The sequence below is a fragment of the Theropithecus gelada genome, chromosome 10 (assembly GCF_003255815.1).
Source record: "Theropithecus gelada isolate Dixy chromosome 10, Tgel_1.0, whole genome shotgun sequence".
Lineage (NCBI taxonomy): Eukaryota > Metazoa > Chordata > Mammalia > Primates > Cercopithecidae > Theropithecus > Theropithecus gelada.
In genome coordinates this window covers 63644839-63665385 of record NC_037678.1, presented here as the reverse complement: position 1 = coordinate 63665385, position 20547 = coordinate 63644839, and the positions used below count along the sequence as shown (strand labels likewise).

Sequence of the window (20547 nt, the reverse complement as noted above, 5' to 3'; positions counted from 1 at the left end):
CTAGTTTTTTGTATTTTTTAGTAGAGACAGGGTTTCACCGTGTTAGCCAGGATGGTCTTGATCTTCTGACCTCGTGATCCGCCCGTCTCAGCCTCCCAAAATGCTGGGATTACAGGCTTGAGCCACCGTGCCCGGCCTCAACTAGATATTTTTAATTAAACTTTTAGGGCTTACAATTTCTTTGATGAGTGCTAAAGTAATAGTTTTTCTTTGATTTATTATAATTCCAAAATAGTAATGGAATAGCTATCCTCTGAAAGTTATAATGGAAACTTATTCAAAGATGTGTAATACAGAGTTTTTATCCTTAAATAGTTATAGTTGAAGAGGTTGGGTAAAATGAATATTGCTATGGTTGTAAATAAAAATTGGTTATTATAGAATTATGCAGTGCTATGAGAAGAACCCTTTCTTACTGGGAAAAATCCTATGTGGTGTGAATAGGAGTAGAAAGAAGGATCAAGAAAGGCCTTGTAAAGGAATTGGCATTTGAATTTGACCTTGAATTATGAGTGGGAGCTGACTGAGAAGATATTCCAAGCCAGTGAATATTGTGGTTAGAGATACTGGGGTGGAGAAGTATAGGGTGAGTTCAGAGTGTGCCTTAAGAACCTTAACTTGAAGAGTAAAGGCTGACCGAGCTTGAGAGACTTTGCAGGTTCTTCTTTCATTTTTCGATATTAATTTTCTTGAAGTATGAAATATATGTAGAAAAGTACCTGTATCATAATTGTATACCTTGATACGTTTCTGCAAGTGGAATACATCTCTGTTACCAGCAGCCAGATCAAGAAACAGAACATTACCAAAACCCCAAGAACTCTTCTTCTGTGTCCTGTTCTGGTCTCTAACTGCCCTCTCTGCTTACCCCTATAATCATGAACACAAAGGTAGCTCTTATTCTGGCTACTAACCTCATAAATTAGTTTTGCCTATTTTTGGAATTTTATAAAGGAGTAATATAGCTTCTTTTGTCCAACATTATGTGTGAGTCTTCCTTGTTGTTGAATTAGTTGCAGTTTGTTCATTCTCATTGCTGCATAGCAGGGTTCAGCAAGTCACAGCCAGTGGGCCAGATGCAGCCCACTGCCTGTTTTGTAGAGAAATCTTTACTGGCACACAGCCACACCTACTTGTTGATATATTGCCGGTGGCTGCTTTCAGGCTACCACACAGGGTGAACAGTTTTGACAGAGACCCTACGATCCTCAAAACCTAAAAATGTACCATCTGGCCCTTTACAGAAATGTGAAACGTAATGTTAACCCCTGCTAGTTAGTATTCCACTATATGAGTATTCCATGGTTTGTTTATTTTTCCTATTGTTACTGACATTTGAGTCATTCCCAGTTTTTAGTTATGGATAGTGCTGCTGTGAACATTCATGTGCTTGTCTTTGGTGAACATACGTGCACGTTCTCCTGCCGAGCTCTACCTAAGAGTAGCATTGCTGGATCCTGTGTTCAACTTCAGTAAATAATGTGTAAGATATTCAAAGTGTTTGTGTCCTTGTAGGGTTTGCAAGCAAGTGAACAACATGATAAGCTGAGCTTTAGATAAATGATTGTATTGAGATATAAGGTGACTTAGAAACTGGAGGAGGCAGGCCATAGAAAGCTATTGCAGTGGTCTGGAGAAGGGTGGTGTAACGGGGTCCTCAACCAAGAGGTGATAGTGGGATAATCTGATGAGGATAGGGAGGAGAACAATTTTAGCGTTAGGGTCTGTAGATATTAGAAACTTAGGTTGGTGCTTTTGCACCGATCTAATGCATGGATATTTGTGATGACAAAGTGGAAGGTACAAAGGTGCACACTGACTGACCATGACTTGCTGCCTTGGCGAACAGTGCTAATATTAAATGTGATAGGACAGTAAAGATTTTTTTTGAGGGGAAATTAACGTGTTTGCTTTTAAACAGATTTTTTTTTTCCTATATTATTGATGGCCTTTGATGACATTATTAGCAGGAAGATTGGAATGGGAATCTGAAGCTTGGTGGAGGTCAGATGTAGAAGGTGTGGACATAGGGATTGAACATCCTGATACATGGAGGAAGGAGATGGAACAGAAATAACTGAGAAGAGGATTAAGGACAAAGTCCTAGGAGCATCAACATTTAGGAGTCAGGAGCAGAAATGAGATAGAATGGCAGCCAGGGAAATGACAGAGGAACGAGGAGACTGTTAATGGTTAGAGAAAGCAAAGAAAGAGTGAGGTTTTGGAGAGGTGGGTAGGTGGCAGGTGCAGCCAACAGAGCGGCCAGGGAGCAGGAGAACTGGTTCAGTCCTGAGTTGTTCATCTTGGAGACAGCACGTCCAGTGGTAGGGTTTTAGGGTTAAGGGTGTCTAAGGGGAAGATGATAAAAATCCCTTTGCATTTTTGAATATGGTAACGATGTATTGTTGACTGCCTGGTCCAGACTTGTGGTCATGCCAGCATCTATGTAGGTCTTCTTTTTTGTCTGCTCCCCAACTCCATTCTGAATAATGGATTTATTAATATGTTGGGACCCAGATATAGTTATTTTTTTAAAGTTTCTCGATAGACAGCTAGGGAAAGGTAGACAGAGGAGAATGACCTAGTAAAGGACAATTTGAAATGCATACAGCAGAAGAAATGGTGGCCTGAAGGAAAAAGATAACCATATATGCAGATGGAATTGAGAGCCAGTAAGTTACTCATTTCTTACAGGAAGAAACAGGAGAAAGGTTAAATTACTGTGTGATTGCCATTTAGAGGGTAATATAACAATAATATAACAACTAATAACAGTAGTAAGTGCTGCATAAAGTGATTTTACACATGTTGATCTGTTTAATCCTCAATGACCCTATGAAGCAAACACCATTATTGTCTTCATTTTATAGGTGAGGACACTGTAGAGAGTAGTGAGGTTATGGAATATAGAACAGAGGTAAAAGGCCACACGATGTTCCAGAATTGTTTGGGAATTAGTCTGTGATGTTATGTAGTCAGCTTAGGATAAACTATGTTCTGGTAACAAAGAACCTGAAAATCTCAGTGGCTTAAAAGCACAAAGGTTTATTTCTTGCTCATACTATGTGGTTGTCTTGGGTTGGCTTTGAGATTCTATCACATCATCATTGGGCCTTAGGCTGATGGTACTGCTCTTATGAGGGACTTGTTGGTCTTGTGGTAGATGGCAGAATCATGAGATAGCTCTTAAAACTTCTGACTGAAAGTGGCCCTTCTGCTCACACTTCATTGGTCAAAGCAAGTTATATGGCCAGGCCTGATAGCAACAGGGTGGCAGCATATATAATCCTCCCATAGGAATGGGTGGCAGGTATTTAGAACAGTGATAAATATATCACAGTGATTTGACCATTTACCCCTGCAAGGTTTAGCTCCCAGGGAACAGAGAGGGCCTGCTGTGTTACTAAGTCCAGGGAAAACTGGTGGGAAGGAGAAAGAGGAGGGATGAGGATCTAGGCTGGGTAATGTGGGCAAACAAAGGTAGTTTTTTTCTTTTAATTTTAAGATTTGAATATTTTTATTATTTTTGAACATTAATAGGTTCACATGGTTTTAAATTCAAAAGGCACAAAGGGACATAAAAAGATTTCCTTCTGCCCTGTCTTCCTGGTACTCATTTCCTTTGTGCACTTATAATCAATATTATCAGTTTCTTGGTAGAAATTTTTTCATGCATTTACAGAGAAGTGAGTGTGTGTGTGTATGCACATATATGCCCTATTTTAAACATGAAACATCTATACATGTTTTAGCATGCCTTGTCTTTTTTTTTTTTTTACTTATTCTTTCATTTTTTAAAAAAGCTGTTTTGAATTGACATAATAACTATGCATATTTATGGGATTTAGTATAATGTTTTGATATGTGTATATGTTATATAATGATCAAATCAGGGTCGTTAGCATATCCATCACCTCAAATACTTATCATTTCTTTGTGATGAGAACTTTCAGACTCCTCTTAGCTATTTTGAAGTCTATGGCACATTATTGTTAACTATAGTCACTCTGCTGTGCAGTAGAACACCAGAACTTACTCCTCCTACCTAACTATAACTCTGTGCTTGTTGACCAACCTCTTACTCTCCCTACTCCCTGTCACCCTCTCCCCTCTGCACTGTTCTATTCTCTACTTTTGTAAGATCAACTTTTTTAGATTCCACATGTGAGTGAGCTCATGCAGTATTTGTCCTTCTGTGCTTGGCTTATTTCACTTAACATCATGCCCTCTAGGTTCATCTGTGTTGTTGCAAATGACAGGATTTCATTCTTTTTTATGGTTGAATAGTATTCTCTTGCGTATATATATCACGTTTTAAAAATCCATTCATCTGTTGATGGACACCTAGGCTGATTCCATATCTCGGCTGTTGTGAGTAGTGACGGGAATGCGGATGTCTCTTTGATGTTCTGGTTTCCTTTGCTGGGAATAAATACCCAGTAGTTGGGTTCCTGGATCATACGGTAGTTCTGTTTTTAATTTTTCGAGAAACCTCCATATTGTTGTCCATAGTGGCTGTACTAGTTTACATTTTCACCAACAGTGTATAGGAGTTCCCTTTTCTCCACATTCTTGCCAACATTTGCTTTCTTTCATCTTTTTGATAGTAGCCATTCTAACTGGGGTGAGGTGGTATCTCGTTTTGATTTGCATTTTCCTGATGATTAGTGATGTTGAGCATTATTTTATATATATGAAATAATACACCTGTTGTGCATCTTCTTTTGAGAAATGTCTGTTCAGGTCTTTTGCCCATTTTTTTTTAACTTTATTAAAATACTGAATTTTATTTCACATTTATTTCACATATTTTTGTCTCCCCACCATTTCCATGTCTGACCACCACTACTATTATATCCTATCATAACATTCCATACATACCTAAAACCAAGCAAAGGGTGGAGTTCCGTCTTTAAAAACGAAACAGGCATTTTGGACAACACAGCCTTGGCAATGGAACCTGGATAACATTTATCAAATACGGAAGGGAAGGTTCTCACTCTGCATTATAAAAAGGACAGCCAGATATCAACTGTTGCAGAAATGAAGTAAGATGGAAAATTTTAAACATATTGTTGAAACTATTTTCTTGAAGAGACTTCCTCCACTACCAGAGATCTTGAATAGCCTCCTGGTCAGTCATCCGGAAGCAATTCTTCACATAATTGATGAACTTGGCTTCCACTTTGGGAAGAGAACCACCTTTTTCTATGCTTGCTCGCATTTTTGCTTCAGTGTTTTCTGCAGAACTTTGAATATTTTAGGACCTTTTTTCCTGTTTTTTGAAGGATTCTTGTCCTTTTGATCTTGGTGTTGATGGTATTGAGTCTTTTCCATTCTGATTTGACTCTTGTGCATTTTTTTTGGCTGGAGTATCTTGTATAGATTTCTTTACTGGCGCTTTTCCTTCAGTTTCCTCATCGTCAAAATCATCATCATCATCTTCATTAGCAGCAGGTTTTACTTTTTTCTCTGGAACCTTGCTACCACCTCCAGGGGCAGATCGCCTTCCAGATATACTGAAGAATTTCACATCCTCCTCTTCATCTTCTGGCTCTGCATCTTCCTCCACAGCTACTAAGTGCTGTCCACTAATATGCACTGGCTCTGAGCCACACTTCAACTGTAAGATCACCGGTGGTATTATTTCAAAGCCGCTAAGGGAAATCATTGGCTGTACAGACATTTTCAAAGTTGCCAGTATTACTTTAATTGGACTGCCTTCAACATTGTGCCTTTGCTTCAACAATGTGCAATTCATCCTTTGCACCAGCCCCTGAGCTGACCGTTCTTAAAGATAACTGGTGCTCATTTTCATGAATATCCACCTTAAAGTGATGATCTTTGTTGGCCTTTAGTTCACAACCTAAAAGATAGTTCTGGGGCCTCAGAGGGCTCACGTCCATGTCCATTGAATCTTCCATGGGGTGGTGGCGTGTACTTAGGTGGGAGAGAAGGCAGATAGAGATAAATGACCCCCGCTCCAGAGAATAGTCACGCAGAGTGGAATCACACCCTTTTGCTCATTTTAAATTGGATTTCTAGTTTTTTGCTATTGAATTGTTTGAGCACCTTGTACATTCTAGATATTAACCCTTTATCAGATCATAGTTTGCATTTATTTTCTCCCATTCTGTAGGTTTTCTCTTCACTCTTTGATTGTTTTCTTTGCTATACAGAAGCTGTTTAGTTTGATGCAATCCCATTTGTCTATTTTTGCTTTTTGTTGCCTGTGTTTTTGAGGTCATGTACAAAAAAGTCCTTGCCCAGACCAGTGTCATGAAGTGTTTCCCTTCTCTTTTTTTCTGGTAGTTTCATACTTTTGGGCCTTTCATTTAAGTCTTTTATCCGTTTTGATTTGATTTTTATATGTGGTGAGAGTTAGGGAACTGGTTTCATTTTTCTGCATGTGATTATCCAGTTTTCCCAGCACCGTTTAATAAAGAGATTGTCCTTTCTCTAAGATGTGTTCGTGGTGCTTTTGTTGAAAATCACTTGACTTTAAATGTGTGGATTTATTTCTGGATTTTCTGTTCTGTTCCGTTGGTCTGTGTGTCTGTTTTTATGTGAGGACCATGCTGTTCTGTTTATAGCTTCATAGTGTATTTTGAAGTCAGATAATGCCTTCACACTTTTTTTTTTCCACGTAATGTATTACTGTTTTTTTTTTTTTTCCAGTTCCATAGATGCTAGTATGTGAACATAATTTACCAGTCCCCAGTTGATAGACATTTACGTTGTTTACAGTTTTGTATTATCACAATGATGCAGTGGAGTTGGTTTGCACATAAATCATTTTGCACACATATAGATATTTTTATAGAATAAATAAAATACGGGGGTTGCTGGCTCAAAACACACATGCATTTGAATTGAATTATTTTAAGGAATTGCATTTTATTATAAACACTTTTTAAAAATAGGAAATACATTTACATGGTATAAAATTCACAAAGAACAAAGGAATAAATGGTGAAAAGTGAATCTCCTAAGCTTTGCCGTTGAAAATGACTAGATCATTATGATAGATTGTATTATTGGTCCAAATATCTGCTACATCTCCTATGGAGTATTCCCTTTTCTCCTAGCCACTCAGTTCCCCGTCCCTGAGACAGTCACTGTTTTCAACTTATTGTGAAGCTAAATTTGGGCTATGGCCTAGGAAAATTGGAACGACTGAGGAACTAAAGGTTACAGCAAGGATACGAAGCAGGTTTTCTGTTTTGTTAGATTTATATAGTACCTTTCCTTGGGAAAAAAACAACATGCAAAAGCACCAAATACTTAATAATTTTGAAATTCTACAAACTATAGGTAGAACCTAGATGATATATATATATTTTTTACTAGAGTTCTGTAAAAAAGGAAAAAAAAAAGAGCTATGAATACAAGCTCTTCTTAAGTACAGTTTTTATTAGTACTGTTATTGGCGGAGTTCTTCCTAATTCTGTCCTTTAGCCAGAAGCCCAGATTGGGTGACCCTTAAAAAGTGGAGAACTCAGATGGATTTCAGCTATGTTTTAGTGATCTCCCTCAGTGACAGGCCGCTGCCTCTTGACGTCAGCGCTACACCTGCTTTTTCAGTAGCTTTACATTTCCACCTCTCAGCAATCATAAGCAGGCCGTAGAAGTCTGAATCACAGATTCAGTCTTCTAGTATTGAGGTGACTAGCTTTACGGACAGGTTTGTTTTTATGGAAATTATTTTTCTTTCACTTAACACTACTGCTAAGAGATTGGCTATGTGTGTTTGAAGTTGGATAATATGTTTTGTTCTGTTTATGTGTCATGGCTGGTTTGCTGAGCTTGAAGTTCAGGACACAGATTTTTATTTGTTTCCTTGAACAAATTATGTGGCCTCTTTGTTTCCTCATCTGTGTATTGTTGATGATGATGATACCTTCCTTATAGGTTTTGTTTTGAGGATTAAATGGGGTAATGCATGTAAGGCACTCAGCACAGTTCCTGGCACTTAGTAAGGTGCTCATTGACTCTTAGGTATTATTCTTATAGTTCTGTTTTTGTATTTGTGTTGATTGGGGTGGTTGGTAGTATTTTGTGTGGGTATTTAATACAAGATAAACTTTATAGTTTTTATAGCAAAAACCCTGCATTATCTACAACGCTTTGTTTCTTACAGTCATTTTCTAAACTTTATTTTTAACTGCTTTTAAACTAATAGAAAAGTTGCAAAAAACAATACAGAATTCCCTTATACTCTTTACTTTGCTGCTAGTACAGAGATCGAAAGCAGGACATTAACACTGGTACAATAATAGTAACTGGACTATAGATCTTATTTAAATCTCATCAGTTTTCCTACTAAGGTTCTTTTTTAGTTCTAGGATCCTACATTGCTTTTAGTTGTTATTTCTCCCTAATCTTTTCCAGGTTGTGTGAATTCCTCAGTATGTCTTCCTCTTTCTTGAACTTGACACTTTAAAATAATGGGACTTACTTTGTAGAATGTTCCTCAATTTGGGTTTATGTCATGTTTTCTCATGATTAGAAGGAGCTTATGTGTTTTTGGCAAGAATACTACAGAAATGATATTGTATCCTTAGTGCATCATTTCAGGGGTTCATAATGTTGGTATGTTTTGTCTGTGGTAATAGCAACTTTGGTCACTTGGTTAAGGTTCCAACTTTTGCCTATGAAGCTACTGTCTTTCCCTTTTTAGTTGATATGTATCTTGGGGGACATATTTTCACACTGCAAATATTCTGCTTTTCTTCAAACTCTCACCTACTAAGTTTAGCATCCACCTCGGTGGAGCTTGTCTGCAGCAATGATGATTTTCTTTTCTCCTCTTTCCCTGTATCTTTATTAAATGTAATTTTCTGTAAGGAAGAACTGTGCTTTCTTCCTCATTTATTTGTTAGATTATTTGCGTATATCTATATGGATTCATAGATACTTATTTTTTTCTTTGTGTTAAAGCCCAATTCTGTCATTATTTATCGTGTTGCTCAAATTGTTTCATCTTTGAACATTAGGAGCTCCTTCATTTTGGCTCCTGTTTTCTTTCTAAAAGCTTTCATTTTTTTGACCACTTCCTTACTTTCTAGTACTACAAGATGTTTCAGGCTTGTCTTATATTTTTCCTACACAAGCCCTGGTTCCTTTTATTGGAGAATGATGTTTAGAAATCATGATCTGGGACCGGGCATGGTGGCTCATGCCTGTAATCCTAGCACTTTGGGAGGCCAAGGTGGGTAGATCACCTGAGGTCAGGAGTTTGAGACCAGCCTGCCTAACATGGCAAAACCCCGTCTCTACTAAAAATACAAAAAATTAGCCGGGCATGGTGGTGCATACCTGTAATCCCAGCTACTAGGGAGGCTGAGGCAGGAGAATCACTTAAATCCAGGAGACGGAGGTTGCAGTGAGCTGAGATCATGCCATTGTACTCCAGCTTGGGCAATAGAGCGAGACTCCATCTCAAAAAAACAAAAACAAACAAACGAAAACACCGGGCGCAGTGGCTCACTCCTGTAATCCCAGCACTTTGGGAGGCCGAATCGGGCAGATCACAAGGTCAGGAGATCGAGACCATCCTGGCTAATATGGTGAAACCCCGTCTCTGCTAAAAATACAAAAAATTAGCCAGGCGTGGTGGCGGGCGCCTGTAGTCCCAGCTACTTGGGAGGCTGAGGCAGAAGAAATGACATGAACCCGGGAGGTGGAGCTTGCAGTAAGCCGAGATTGCTCCACTGCACTCCAGCCTGGGTGATAGAGTGAGACTCCGTCTCAAAAAAAAAAAAAAGAAAAAGAAAAAAATCATAATCTGGATGCTAGAGTGCTCATTGCTACTGAGATGTCATTGCTGAGTCTCAGTGAGCAGACTTAGGAAATATATGTATGAATATTAAGCAATACATTGTAAAAAATCTAGCTATCTGTATCTGTCTATCCATCTATATCTTAAACACCATGAGTTTATGCAGATGCTTCTGATTCCAGTCTAATACTATAGGGCTCCTTTGAGCCTTTCTTTATTTATAACTTCTCTGCAACAATGAGAAGCTTAGTCCTTATTATCTACAGTATATTTATGGATTCATTAAAATAGTTTCAGAATTGCTAACTCATAACTTTGTTTGGATATTTACTAACTATATTACAGCGTTTATGTCCAGTTCTGTCTTTAGCCTTACAACATCCAGTCAAGATATATTTTTCCATCATTACCTAGGTTAGTTCTTTTCTTCTCCACCCCCTGCAGTGTGGTTATGTTATTCATTTGTAGTACAGAAAGGGTCATCTGTTAGTGTTTGTATTTCCTTTAGGTTTCCCTCCACATCCTGGTTGGTTTTATTTGTCTTTTGGGTATTTAAAAAGTATGGGAAACATGCATGGCTATGGTTCTGAGAGTCAGAGCTACATAAAAAGATCTACTGAGAGCATTGACACGCCCTCTTTATCCCTGTTACCTTGCCTCCATTTCCCCTTCTTTCTACGACTTTCCCACCCATTCCCTGTAGACAACCATTTTCTTAGTATCTATATTATCCTTCCTTTATTTCTTTTGAACACATGAGCAGATAGATGCAATAACTTTTAGAATCTTTTTTCTAGTGTTGACGTAATATATGTTCATTGTAAAACAGATGTTAGAAAGACATGTAACTGATAACCACTGTTATCCATATTGGATTTTAAGTGCATATAATCAAATAAATACATAGATATTAAATAAGTACATAACTCAGATAAATACACTTAAGCAAATTGTTTTTTAAAAAATTTTTACTTTTATTTATTTATTTTTGAGATAGAATCTTTTTCTGTCACCCAGGCTGGAGTGGAGTGGCACAATCTTGGCTCACTGCAGCCTCCACCTCCCAGGTTCAAGGGATTCTCCTGCTTCAGCCTTCTGAGTAGCTGGGATTACAGGCACGTGCCACCACACCCACCTACATTTTTATATTTTTGGTAGAGACTGGGTTTCACTATGTTGGCCAGGCTGGTCTTGAACTCCTGACTTCAAGTGATCTGCCTGCCTCGACCTCCCAAAGTGCTGGGATTACAGGTATGAGTTACCGTTCCTGGTCAATCAAATTTTATATATGTGTACTAATATAATCTAATGGTATATAGTCATATATATAAAATCCAGTTGTTGTATTTAATATGACTGAAATGTGTTGTATGGTTAATATTTATATTGAGCCATCTCTATATGTGCTTAAAAATTCTTTGTTCTACAGATTTAGCACTGTTTTGAGTGACCTATGGATAATTTTTTGTTCCTTGAGGCATCTGTAGAACATGGTGATTTTCCAGGACTGGGGTGTCAGAATGCTGGAATTGTGCCTTAGTTCTTCTGTTGATCAGCTTTGATGTGAACTTAACTACCTGACATTACCAAGCCTCAGATTCTCCATCTGTAAAATAATTCCCAAAGTTCTGCTGGGACAATAACTGTGCTTTTTCCTTTCTTAGTGACTTTAACACAGTATGGGAGCATCTTGGGGGAGATTGTTCTGGAAAAGTGGTGTCATATGTATACTTATATGTGATTTTGTTTGTAGTACCTTGCCGAAGCCGGTTGGACAGCCGAAGGAAGAGTGGTAGGAGTGACCCAGCCTCGGAGAGTGGCTGCTGTTACAGTGAGTTTCTTTTTGTATTGGAAAGATTCTATCTGTGTTGTCTACATTTGTGATTTGTTTACATTTCCTAAAGGCTTTAAATGAATAGAAGTTGCTCCTTAAGAATGTAGGTCTTCAGTTTTTGTGTTTCTTTTTTATTTTTATTTTTTTCCCGAGACAGAGTCTCACTCTGTCAGCCAGGCTGGAATGCAATGGAGGGATCTCAACTCACTGCAACCTTTGCCTCCCGGGTTCAAGCAATTCTCCTGCCTCAGCCTCCCGAGTAGCTGGGATTACAGGCATGTGCCACCACGCCCGGCTAATTTTTTTTGTATTTTTAGTAGAGATGGGGTTTCACCATGTTGGCCGGGCTGGTCTCAAACTCCTGACCTTGTGATCTGCCCGCCTTGGCCTCCCAAAGTGCTGGGATTACAGACATGATCCACCATGCCTGGCCAGGTCTTCAGTTTTAAAAGAATTATGCTTTGAATATTTTTGTTAAATTGATCCTGCACATTGTGAACATTTTAAGTAATAAAGTGCTGAGGAAATAAAAAAACAAAATATTTTTTAAGCCCCATATTTCACCATCCAACATAAACAGTGTGAACATTTGTGAACATCATTCCAAGCTTATCTTAAAGGTGAAGAGGAGTGGTTGACTGGCTGGATAGAAATAATTTTATAAAAATGAGGTCATATTTAATATTTATTTTTTATTGAATTTAACAAAATAGGAAACTTTAGTGAAATAGGAGTAGCGACTGTACTTTGGATAAATGTTCACCACAAGATACTTTATTAAAGCTTGAAAAGTAAGAAGAAAGAGTACAAAAAACCTCAGGATGTTACCTATATTTCAAATTATACCTTATAGTTTCCTGTTATGAAAGAAGAGGAAATTAGCATGTATTCTTCTTTCCACCTTTGCTTTCTCCATTTGTCGTAGACACAGTCCTGTCATTTTCATTTTAATATTTATAACGTACATGTTCTTAATCATAATTCTCACAGGTGTTTAACCTTAATTCTAGCTTAAATGGATTCAGTACTCATCATTAGTTATTTTCCATGGTTTTGCCAACCTTTAATTGCTTGTTTTGCTTTTATTTCTTGTATTGGCTGAATTTTATCGTTCAGCTTTTTTTTTTTTTTTTAAAAATATGCTTGAGAATGTTCAGTTGTGGTTTTTGTTGATATAAAATCCTTGATTCACGCTGTCCCTGCGAACTGTGCAGACTTTGCTCACTGCCTTTTGACAATTGAGGATCACTGTGTAGAAGTCGGAGCCACCATAAGTTTTTCGTTGATAGTATGTTTAAATTATTTTGTCGTTTTTGAATTAGCTCTGAGAGATTGGGTGTGGTGGCTAATGCCTGTATTCCCAGCACATTGGGAGGCTGAGGCAAAAGGATTGCTTAAGCCTCAGAGTTTCAGAACAGCCTGGGCAACATAGCAAGACCCTGTCTCTACAAAACAATTTTTTAAAAAATTAGCTGGGCATGCTGGCACCTGCCTGTGGTCCCAGCTACTTGGGAGGCTGAGGCAGGAGGATCACTTGAGCCCAGGAGTTTTAAGGCTGCAGTGAGTTGTACTCCAACCTTTACCCTATCTCCAAAAAAAAAAAAAAAAAAAAAAGCTTAAGGAAGTAGGGCCTTTAGTTTGCAGTCTTTACCTGGACAAGAAATTAATTCTATTTCCCCAAGTTATTTTTGTTCTTACTGAGTTTTAATTATTGTGTCGTCATTTTGCCCAAAGTTCATTTTCTAATGGTGTTCAATTAAGAAGTTATACAGTTTTACAAGTTGTGTGTGTGTGTGTGTGTTGTGTTTTTGTATGAAAATGGTGGTAACAGTTTGGAAACTAAGTTGAAATGCTGGAGTTAATCTTTTTTGTCACTAAAAGATGACTCAGTTACCTAAAAATTAGAGCAATTTTTCCTGTTTGTGGTTTGGAATCCCAGCTTTTAATCAGTTTGCATTTCAGTTCCAAATTTGTAGCCATGGATAACTTCCATGAAACCACAGCTTTCTCTTGAAAGAGCAAAGAGCATGTAATATTAATAGAGCTGTCAAGTTTGAGATGCTACATCTCAGAAAGTGCTTTATGTGCAGACTAAAATCTGCAAACAATCTCAGAGCCTAAAAACAGATTGCATAAGCTGTTGCTTGATCTCTGTGAGAGGCAATTAGTAATGAGGATGCTTGTTGAACTCATGTGGCCTGCGTTTGACTTCAAGACCAGGTCCTCCCTGACCCATGATTCAGAATAAGCTCTAACACCTGTCTTATTTCAGTTTCCTCAGTTGTAAATACAATAGTGTCTTGTCTGCCTCATGGGCTGTGTGTATATTTAATGAGATATAAATTTGTGAAAGCTTAGAGCACAGTACTTGCCAGTAGTAGGTGCTCAATGATTTTTTTTTTTTTTGGTCTTTTTACCTCCCTTTCCTTTTGGTCTGTCAAAAAGATAGTATTTGTCCAGTCTAGTTGATGAGGTTATTGGGAGCAGAACTAAAGTGATAGAGATAAAAATCTATTTAAAAACCAATAGAATATAACCTTGTGTGATTAGAAATAATAAAAATTTAAAAATAGAGTTTGAAAATAAAAATACTTTTTATAGCAGATGTATTCAAATAGTGAAGGAGTAAAAATAAACAGGTTTGGCTTTTACCTTATAGACCCATAAAATGATTATATTTTTACAGAGATTCGTTAATTTATGGTCATTTTTTAAAATTTAACTTTTTTTGTGGGTACATTGTAGGTGTATATATTTATGTATGCTCATTCTTATAAGCCTGTTTTCTCCATCAGTTCCTAGTATCTCTTTGCATACATTCTCTACCTGTACCATATTCTGAGATTTATAATATAATGACATGTAGGGCTGAAATTGGAACAATAACAAGAACAAGTCTGTCCTGGTGAAATGCTGGTCATTGGGAAATACAACCAACCAGAGGTAGAGCAGTGTGGGATAACTTTCTGGTTTCATCAGATGTTTTGAAAGCCTACATGGTATAGACCAGCTGCTGGATGATTGATTTGGTTTTGGCCTCCCCAGTCTGTAATTTCGAGTCACCAGGCAGAGCTGCTTCTGATCCTCATCTGCTCTTCAGTGACTTAAACACTGATGGGCAGGAAACGCCTGGGTGTGCCTGGCTCAGAAGCTGAGTGCAGAGAACCTCTGCCTTCCTGAAGCTGGGGCTGCTGGGGTGGAAAGGCTGCAGCAGTAAGCTGTGCCTCAGGACACCTCCTGTGCCAGCCACGTTCTAAAGTCAGCACCTGGGAACTGCGTGGGTGCTGGGGAGGTTGTCTCACCTGTGAAAGAGGGAGCTGAACTCCTTCCTTCTGTGGGGATTGGTGTGCTGGGTCCCTGGGAAACCTATTAATATTGCTTCCCTTTGGTTCTTTTCATTTAGGTAGTTTATGCGGTGGTGAATACTAAACTTTCTTTTCTTTCTTTTTTTTTTTTTTTCCCAACACAGCCTCTCTTTGTCACCCAGGCTGGAGTGCAGTGGGGTGATCTCAGCTCGTTGCAACCTCCACCTCCTGGGTTCAGGCGTCTCCTGCCTCAGCCTCCTGCGAGTAGCTGGGATTACAGGCGCATGCCACCATGCCCAATTAACTTTTTGTATTTTTTGGTGGAGATGGGGTTTCACCATGTTGGCTAGGCTGGTCTTGAACTCCTGACCTCAGGTGATTTGCCTGCCTCGACCTCCCAAATTGCTGGAATTATAGGTGTGAACCACTGTATCTGGTCCTATTTTCTTTTAAATTAAACTAAATGATATTCATTATTGCTTTTCTACTTGTATGCTTATTCATTCTTTTAAATATTTTCTATTAATAAGTTAACTTTTGAATAGCCTTCTTGGGGGGAATGCAGAGATCTTGCTGTTGGATTCATTTTTCTCTTTCCTGCATTCACTTTTTATTTGTTATGTTTTGATGGGTGAAATTGTGTCTATAGTTTATGGTCTTCATAATGTATTACATATTTTGTCTTTCACTTTATTATGCTACCTTGGATTTTTTGTGAATCTTCTCATCCACTCATCTGCCCTCTTTATTTTAAACCCGAATTCTAGTCTGTATTTCCCCTCTCAATGGCTTTGGCAGCTGGAACATAGTTGTGAGCTGTTGAAACTTACCTTTTTGCCTTCAATGAGAAAATGAAACTGACCTGGCATTGAATATGGTAATTCCTGTTCTGCCCTCATGATCCAGGGGGATGGGTTTTCTTTTCGAGCGTGGAGATGAAACGCTGTCCCTGGTCGGTGTGCCCTTTCTTTAGGAACAGGGTGAATCTTGTTGTTTCTTTTACTTTCCTTTTTGCTTTGGCCACCAAATTTAGAGCTGAATTTGTGGCTCAGCTTGAATAACTTTGGCATATCTATGTTTAACATTTTCTTATTGGCTTTGATCTTTTGAATTTTTTTCTGTCATTTTTTGGATCTTGATCTATAACATTTTTATGTGATTTTGTTTTTCGTTGTGTATGTTCTTGTAAGTTGCCCCAAGACCTTTATAGAATGAAGTGAGATATATAAGTTAATAATTGGCTGGGCATGGTGGCTCACACCTGTAATCCTAGCACTTTGAGAGACTGAGGTGGGCAAATTGCTTGAGGTCAGGAGTTCGAGATCAGCCTGGCCAACATGGCGAAACCCTGTCTCCACTAAAAATACAAAAATTAGCTGGACCTGGTGGCGCTTACCTGTAATCCCAGCTACTTAGGAGGTTGAGGCAGGAGGATTGCTTGAACCTGGAAGGTGGAGGTTGCAGTGAGCCGAGATTGTGCCATTGCACTCCAGCATGGGTGACAGAGTAAGACTCCGTCTCAATAATAATAATAATAATAATAATAATAATAATAATAATTGTAAAAGTTATTATGCTTGTTCTCTAATAACTTGTCTTTCATTTTTCATTGTGTTCACATACTATTTAAAATATAAATGACCTTTAGATTTTCCATAGTATGTGCTCTGTGCAGTAATTTCTATGTCTCTATTTTCAGCATGATCTTTCTTCCCAAAGGTTGCAGGGAGAGTAGCTGAAGAAAGGGGTGCAGTGCTGGGCCACGAGGTGGGCTACTGCATCCGCTTTGATGACTGCACCGACCAGCTGGCCACGAGAATTAAGGTAAAGTGCTCAAGCTGCTTTTCCTAGTAGAAATAAGGAAGAAGATTATTTTGGGAGAATTAAAAACATGTAGCCCTTGCTGCTATACAGGACATTGATACCATGGCAGAAAGTGAAGAAAGTTATCCTGACATTCAGAGACTTTAGTCAGCTGGGAGACACAGAGCTGTTTCTTTCTTTTTTTTTTTTTTTTTTTGAGACGGAGTCTTGCTCTGTCACTTAGGCTGGAGTACAGTGGCACGATCTCAGCTCACCACAAGCTCCGCCTCCCGGGATCATGCCATTCTCCTGCCTCAGCCTCCCAAGTAGCTGGGACTACAGGCAACCGCCACCATGCCCGGCTAATTTTTTTTTTTTTCTATTTTTAGTAGAGACGGGGTTTCACCATGTTAGCCAGGATGGTCTCGATCTCCTGACCTCGCGATCCGCCCACCTTGGCCTCCCAAAGTGCTGGGATTACAGGTGTGCGCCACCGCACCCAGCGACACAGAGCTCTTTCAAAGAGTCCTGCAGTCTTAGCCCAGAAAGGAGATTGGAAGTAAGGTTTAGTCCTTGGTTCCAAAGATGAAGAGGTTAAGGGCTTGGAAGGTTGAATGACTTGCCTGATATTATATGCTAATCAGTGATAGGACCAAGACTCAAAGCTGTCTTTTCTTATGTGTATTTTATTGTATTTTCACTGACTCAAATAGCTATCGAAATATAGAAACAAGCCTGTAAAAGACTTAAAAATAGAGACCAAGTAGTATAAGTTGATGAAGTGTAGAATTCATGAATGTTGTTTCACTAATTAGTAATTTTCCATTTATATGTGAAAGTGGATTTTATATGTGTGTTCTTTGGCCTCCTTGCTAATATTAATTAGTATCAATAGTAATCAGTCTATAATCAACTCAACAGGGTGTCTGCCTACTACCTACCATTGTGCTAGAATCAAAGTCTAATCAGTCAGTGCAGTAAAACAGTGAATGAAAATAATCTGAGGAAATGAAAATTGGTTATTAGAATCTCAGTTACCTCTTAATTTGCAACAGAGGAAAAATTGAAAATCAGATGAACTGAATGACCAATGTAGCGATTTATAAAAATATGGACCTTACTTTCCGGATTACTATGTTTTGTTACATTCATTTTGCTAGGTGAAGGGAATATTTTTCTGTACCATCAAATATATTTGAACTAGCTAATTTTTAGTGGTTTGCATAACCATAAAAACCTTTGAGCCATCCATAAAAACCTTTTGTATTCCATTTGGTCACAATTTCAAGGTGCTCAGTTCTTGACTGGTGATTTGTCATTGGTGGCAAGTTCTCACTTTGGCTCTTACATATGTATGTGGCAGCTAGTACCAGGTCCAAGAAAAATATGACGGTAATGCATCCTGCTCTTAAAACAAAAAAAGCAAAAAACACTAGATACAGCATGCAAGGGAGATGGTTTAACCTGAAAACAAATTCAGTATGTTAAGAAGGCTGTTACTGTATGTTTCTGAAACATTATAGATTCATTAATCTTAAATAATATTAGCTGACTTTTCTTGAGCACTACTCTGTCCTAGATCCTATGCTAAATGCTTTACATGTACACTCAGTCCTCTGCATCCTGCGGGTTCTGTGTCTGTGGATTCAACCAACCTTGAATTACTAATATTAAAAAATAAAAATAAAAAATAATGTAAATTTTTAAAAATACAGTATAACAACTATATTTACACAACATTTACATTGTTTTAAGCATTCTAAATAATCTAGAGATGATTTAAAGTATATGGGAGGGTATGTATAGGTTACATGCAAATACTATGCCATTGTATATAATGGACTTGAGCATCTGCAGATTTTGGTGTGGGCTGAGGGGGGCGGTTTCTAGAACCAACCCCCAAGGATACCCAGGAACTACTATACTATCTTTTATTTTTCACATTAACTTGGTGAGGTAAATACTTTGTTTACTTCATTTTACAAATGAGCAATCAGGGACAGAGAAGATGAGTAACTTGCCCAAGGTTCACACAGCTTAGTAAGAGGTAGAGCCAGGATCTGAACTCCCAGCAGTCTGACACCATAGCCCATGTGCTTAACCATGATCCTGTCTAGATTCTGTGAAATAATATTAGTTGTAGTTTAAGTTAATAACATCAAGAACTGCAATCTGTAGTCTTTGGGACATTTGAAGAGCAATTTATCTTAGACTTAGGGTGTTTCTTTGGGCAGATACCAATTGGTCTTCACTGCCTCTTTATCAATAGTACTACTGGTGCAAGCCCAAGGAAATGGGGCTTAGCTGATGTTTCCATAATAAATGCAAGTGAAATTCTGCTCAAAGATTTGCAACTCCAGCCGAGGACCCTATGTTTAAAGCCTTTTGTGAACAATTACATTGCTTGGTAATGAAAATATGGAGGCATTTTCTCACAGTCCTTTGTGGGAATTTACTTGTACACATCCTGGCAAACAGATTGCACTTGAACTTAAAAAATACCATTAATATTTAGTGTAAGTGAATTATTTCTAAAGCTTTGTGTTTTTATTTTTTAGTTTCTTACTGATGGAATGCTGGTCAGGGAAATGATGGTTGATCCGTTGTTAACAAAATATAGGTAAATGTATTTTTCTTATGATAGCTTTCCTAGTTTCCAAAGTCCCCAGGGAGATGGAGAAGCAGGTGTGTTAGTAGCTGGGATTCATGTCTGTTTTAAGCTTCCCCAAAGCTTTTCTCTTGACCTTGGCTGTTGGGACCCTTGGTGTTTTTCTCAGAATTTAAATAGTATGGCCCTTTACAGACAGTAAAAAATGGGCACATTAAAATTCCTGTCATTACTTAGTCTGGTAACTTGTCCTTTTTATTTTGCCTTGTCACACTCCAGTATTGATGGTGACTGCAGAGAACTAACTGGCCCATGTTAAATGTAATTTACAGAGTCCAAATAATTTTTTATCACTTTCCCCCTCCTTGTATATCTATCTGTCACTCAATAGCATTAAAGCTGTCCCACCCAGGCTCTGGTATTCTCGAGGAGGGTGTCACATTTGACCCCCTGTTCCACGTATGTCACAACTGTAGTCACCTACCTCTTTGACTGTTGTTATAGCTTAACAGTCTTCAGGTGGTTGGGCTTTGTTCTGATTTTTATGTGTTCTGTGGGGTTATAGGTTATGTTTTCATTTAAAATCAGATACTAAATTCAGTTGGAATTCAGTGTAAATGGTAAAACGTTTAAAGATAACAATAGTACACTTTTTAAAATTCAGATATGTTATTGTCACCGTTTTTATTAACCTAAGAATTGCCTCTTTGTCAAAGAAGAGTAGCTTAGGTTTACTTTTGATGCAGAGTGATTGTATGAGGACTAAATACCCAGAGGCTGGCTCTTTGATGATCTAGATGAGATGATGTGTGGTTTTTTTAGAGGCTCACTGAGAGCTTCTCTTTGATTCTTAGTGTCATCATGCTGGATGAAGCCCACGAGAGGACCTTGTACACTGATATTGCCATTGGCTTGCTAAAAAAGGTATGACTTTACTGCTAGCTTTTTATTGTGTGTGTTTATTTTATTGCCCCATTACAAAAACAGTTGTAGTAGCAACTTGGAAAATAAAACAAAATACCAAGGAAGAAGATTAAAATCATCCATAATCCTACCCATTCAGAGAATATCAGCAGTAAAATGTTGGTATGTTTTCTTCTCTTTTCTGTATGTGTATGTGTGTGTGTGTACTTGGATCTGTTTTGGCATACTAGAGATTGATTGAATTATATATACTAATTTGTATCTTTCATATTTCCCTTAACATTACATTAGG

At 38.1% G+C, this 20547-nt stretch overlaps 1 protein-coding gene and 1 pseudogene across 2 annotated transcripts in view; one reads left to right on the top strand and one right to left on the bottom strand.

The window, feature by feature from the left end:
• Positions 1–20547, top strand: part of DHX35 (DEAH-box helicase 35) — a 78459-nt gene that overhangs the window by 10622 nt on the left and 47290 nt on the right. For both annotated transcript variants that reach the window (XM_025398990.1, XM_025398989.1), the window contains 4 exons: positions 11535–11612; positions 16640–16744; positions 19282–19343; positions 20186–20255. In XM_025398990.1, the coding sequence (XP_025254775.1) occupies positions 11535–11612; positions 16640–16744; positions 19282–19343; positions 20186–20255 (315 nt within the window). The remainder of the gene's footprint in view (positions 1–11534; positions 11613–16639; positions 16745–19281; positions 19344–20185; positions 20256–20547) is intronic.
• Positions 5108–5924, bottom strand: LOC112632865 (annotated as a pseudogene).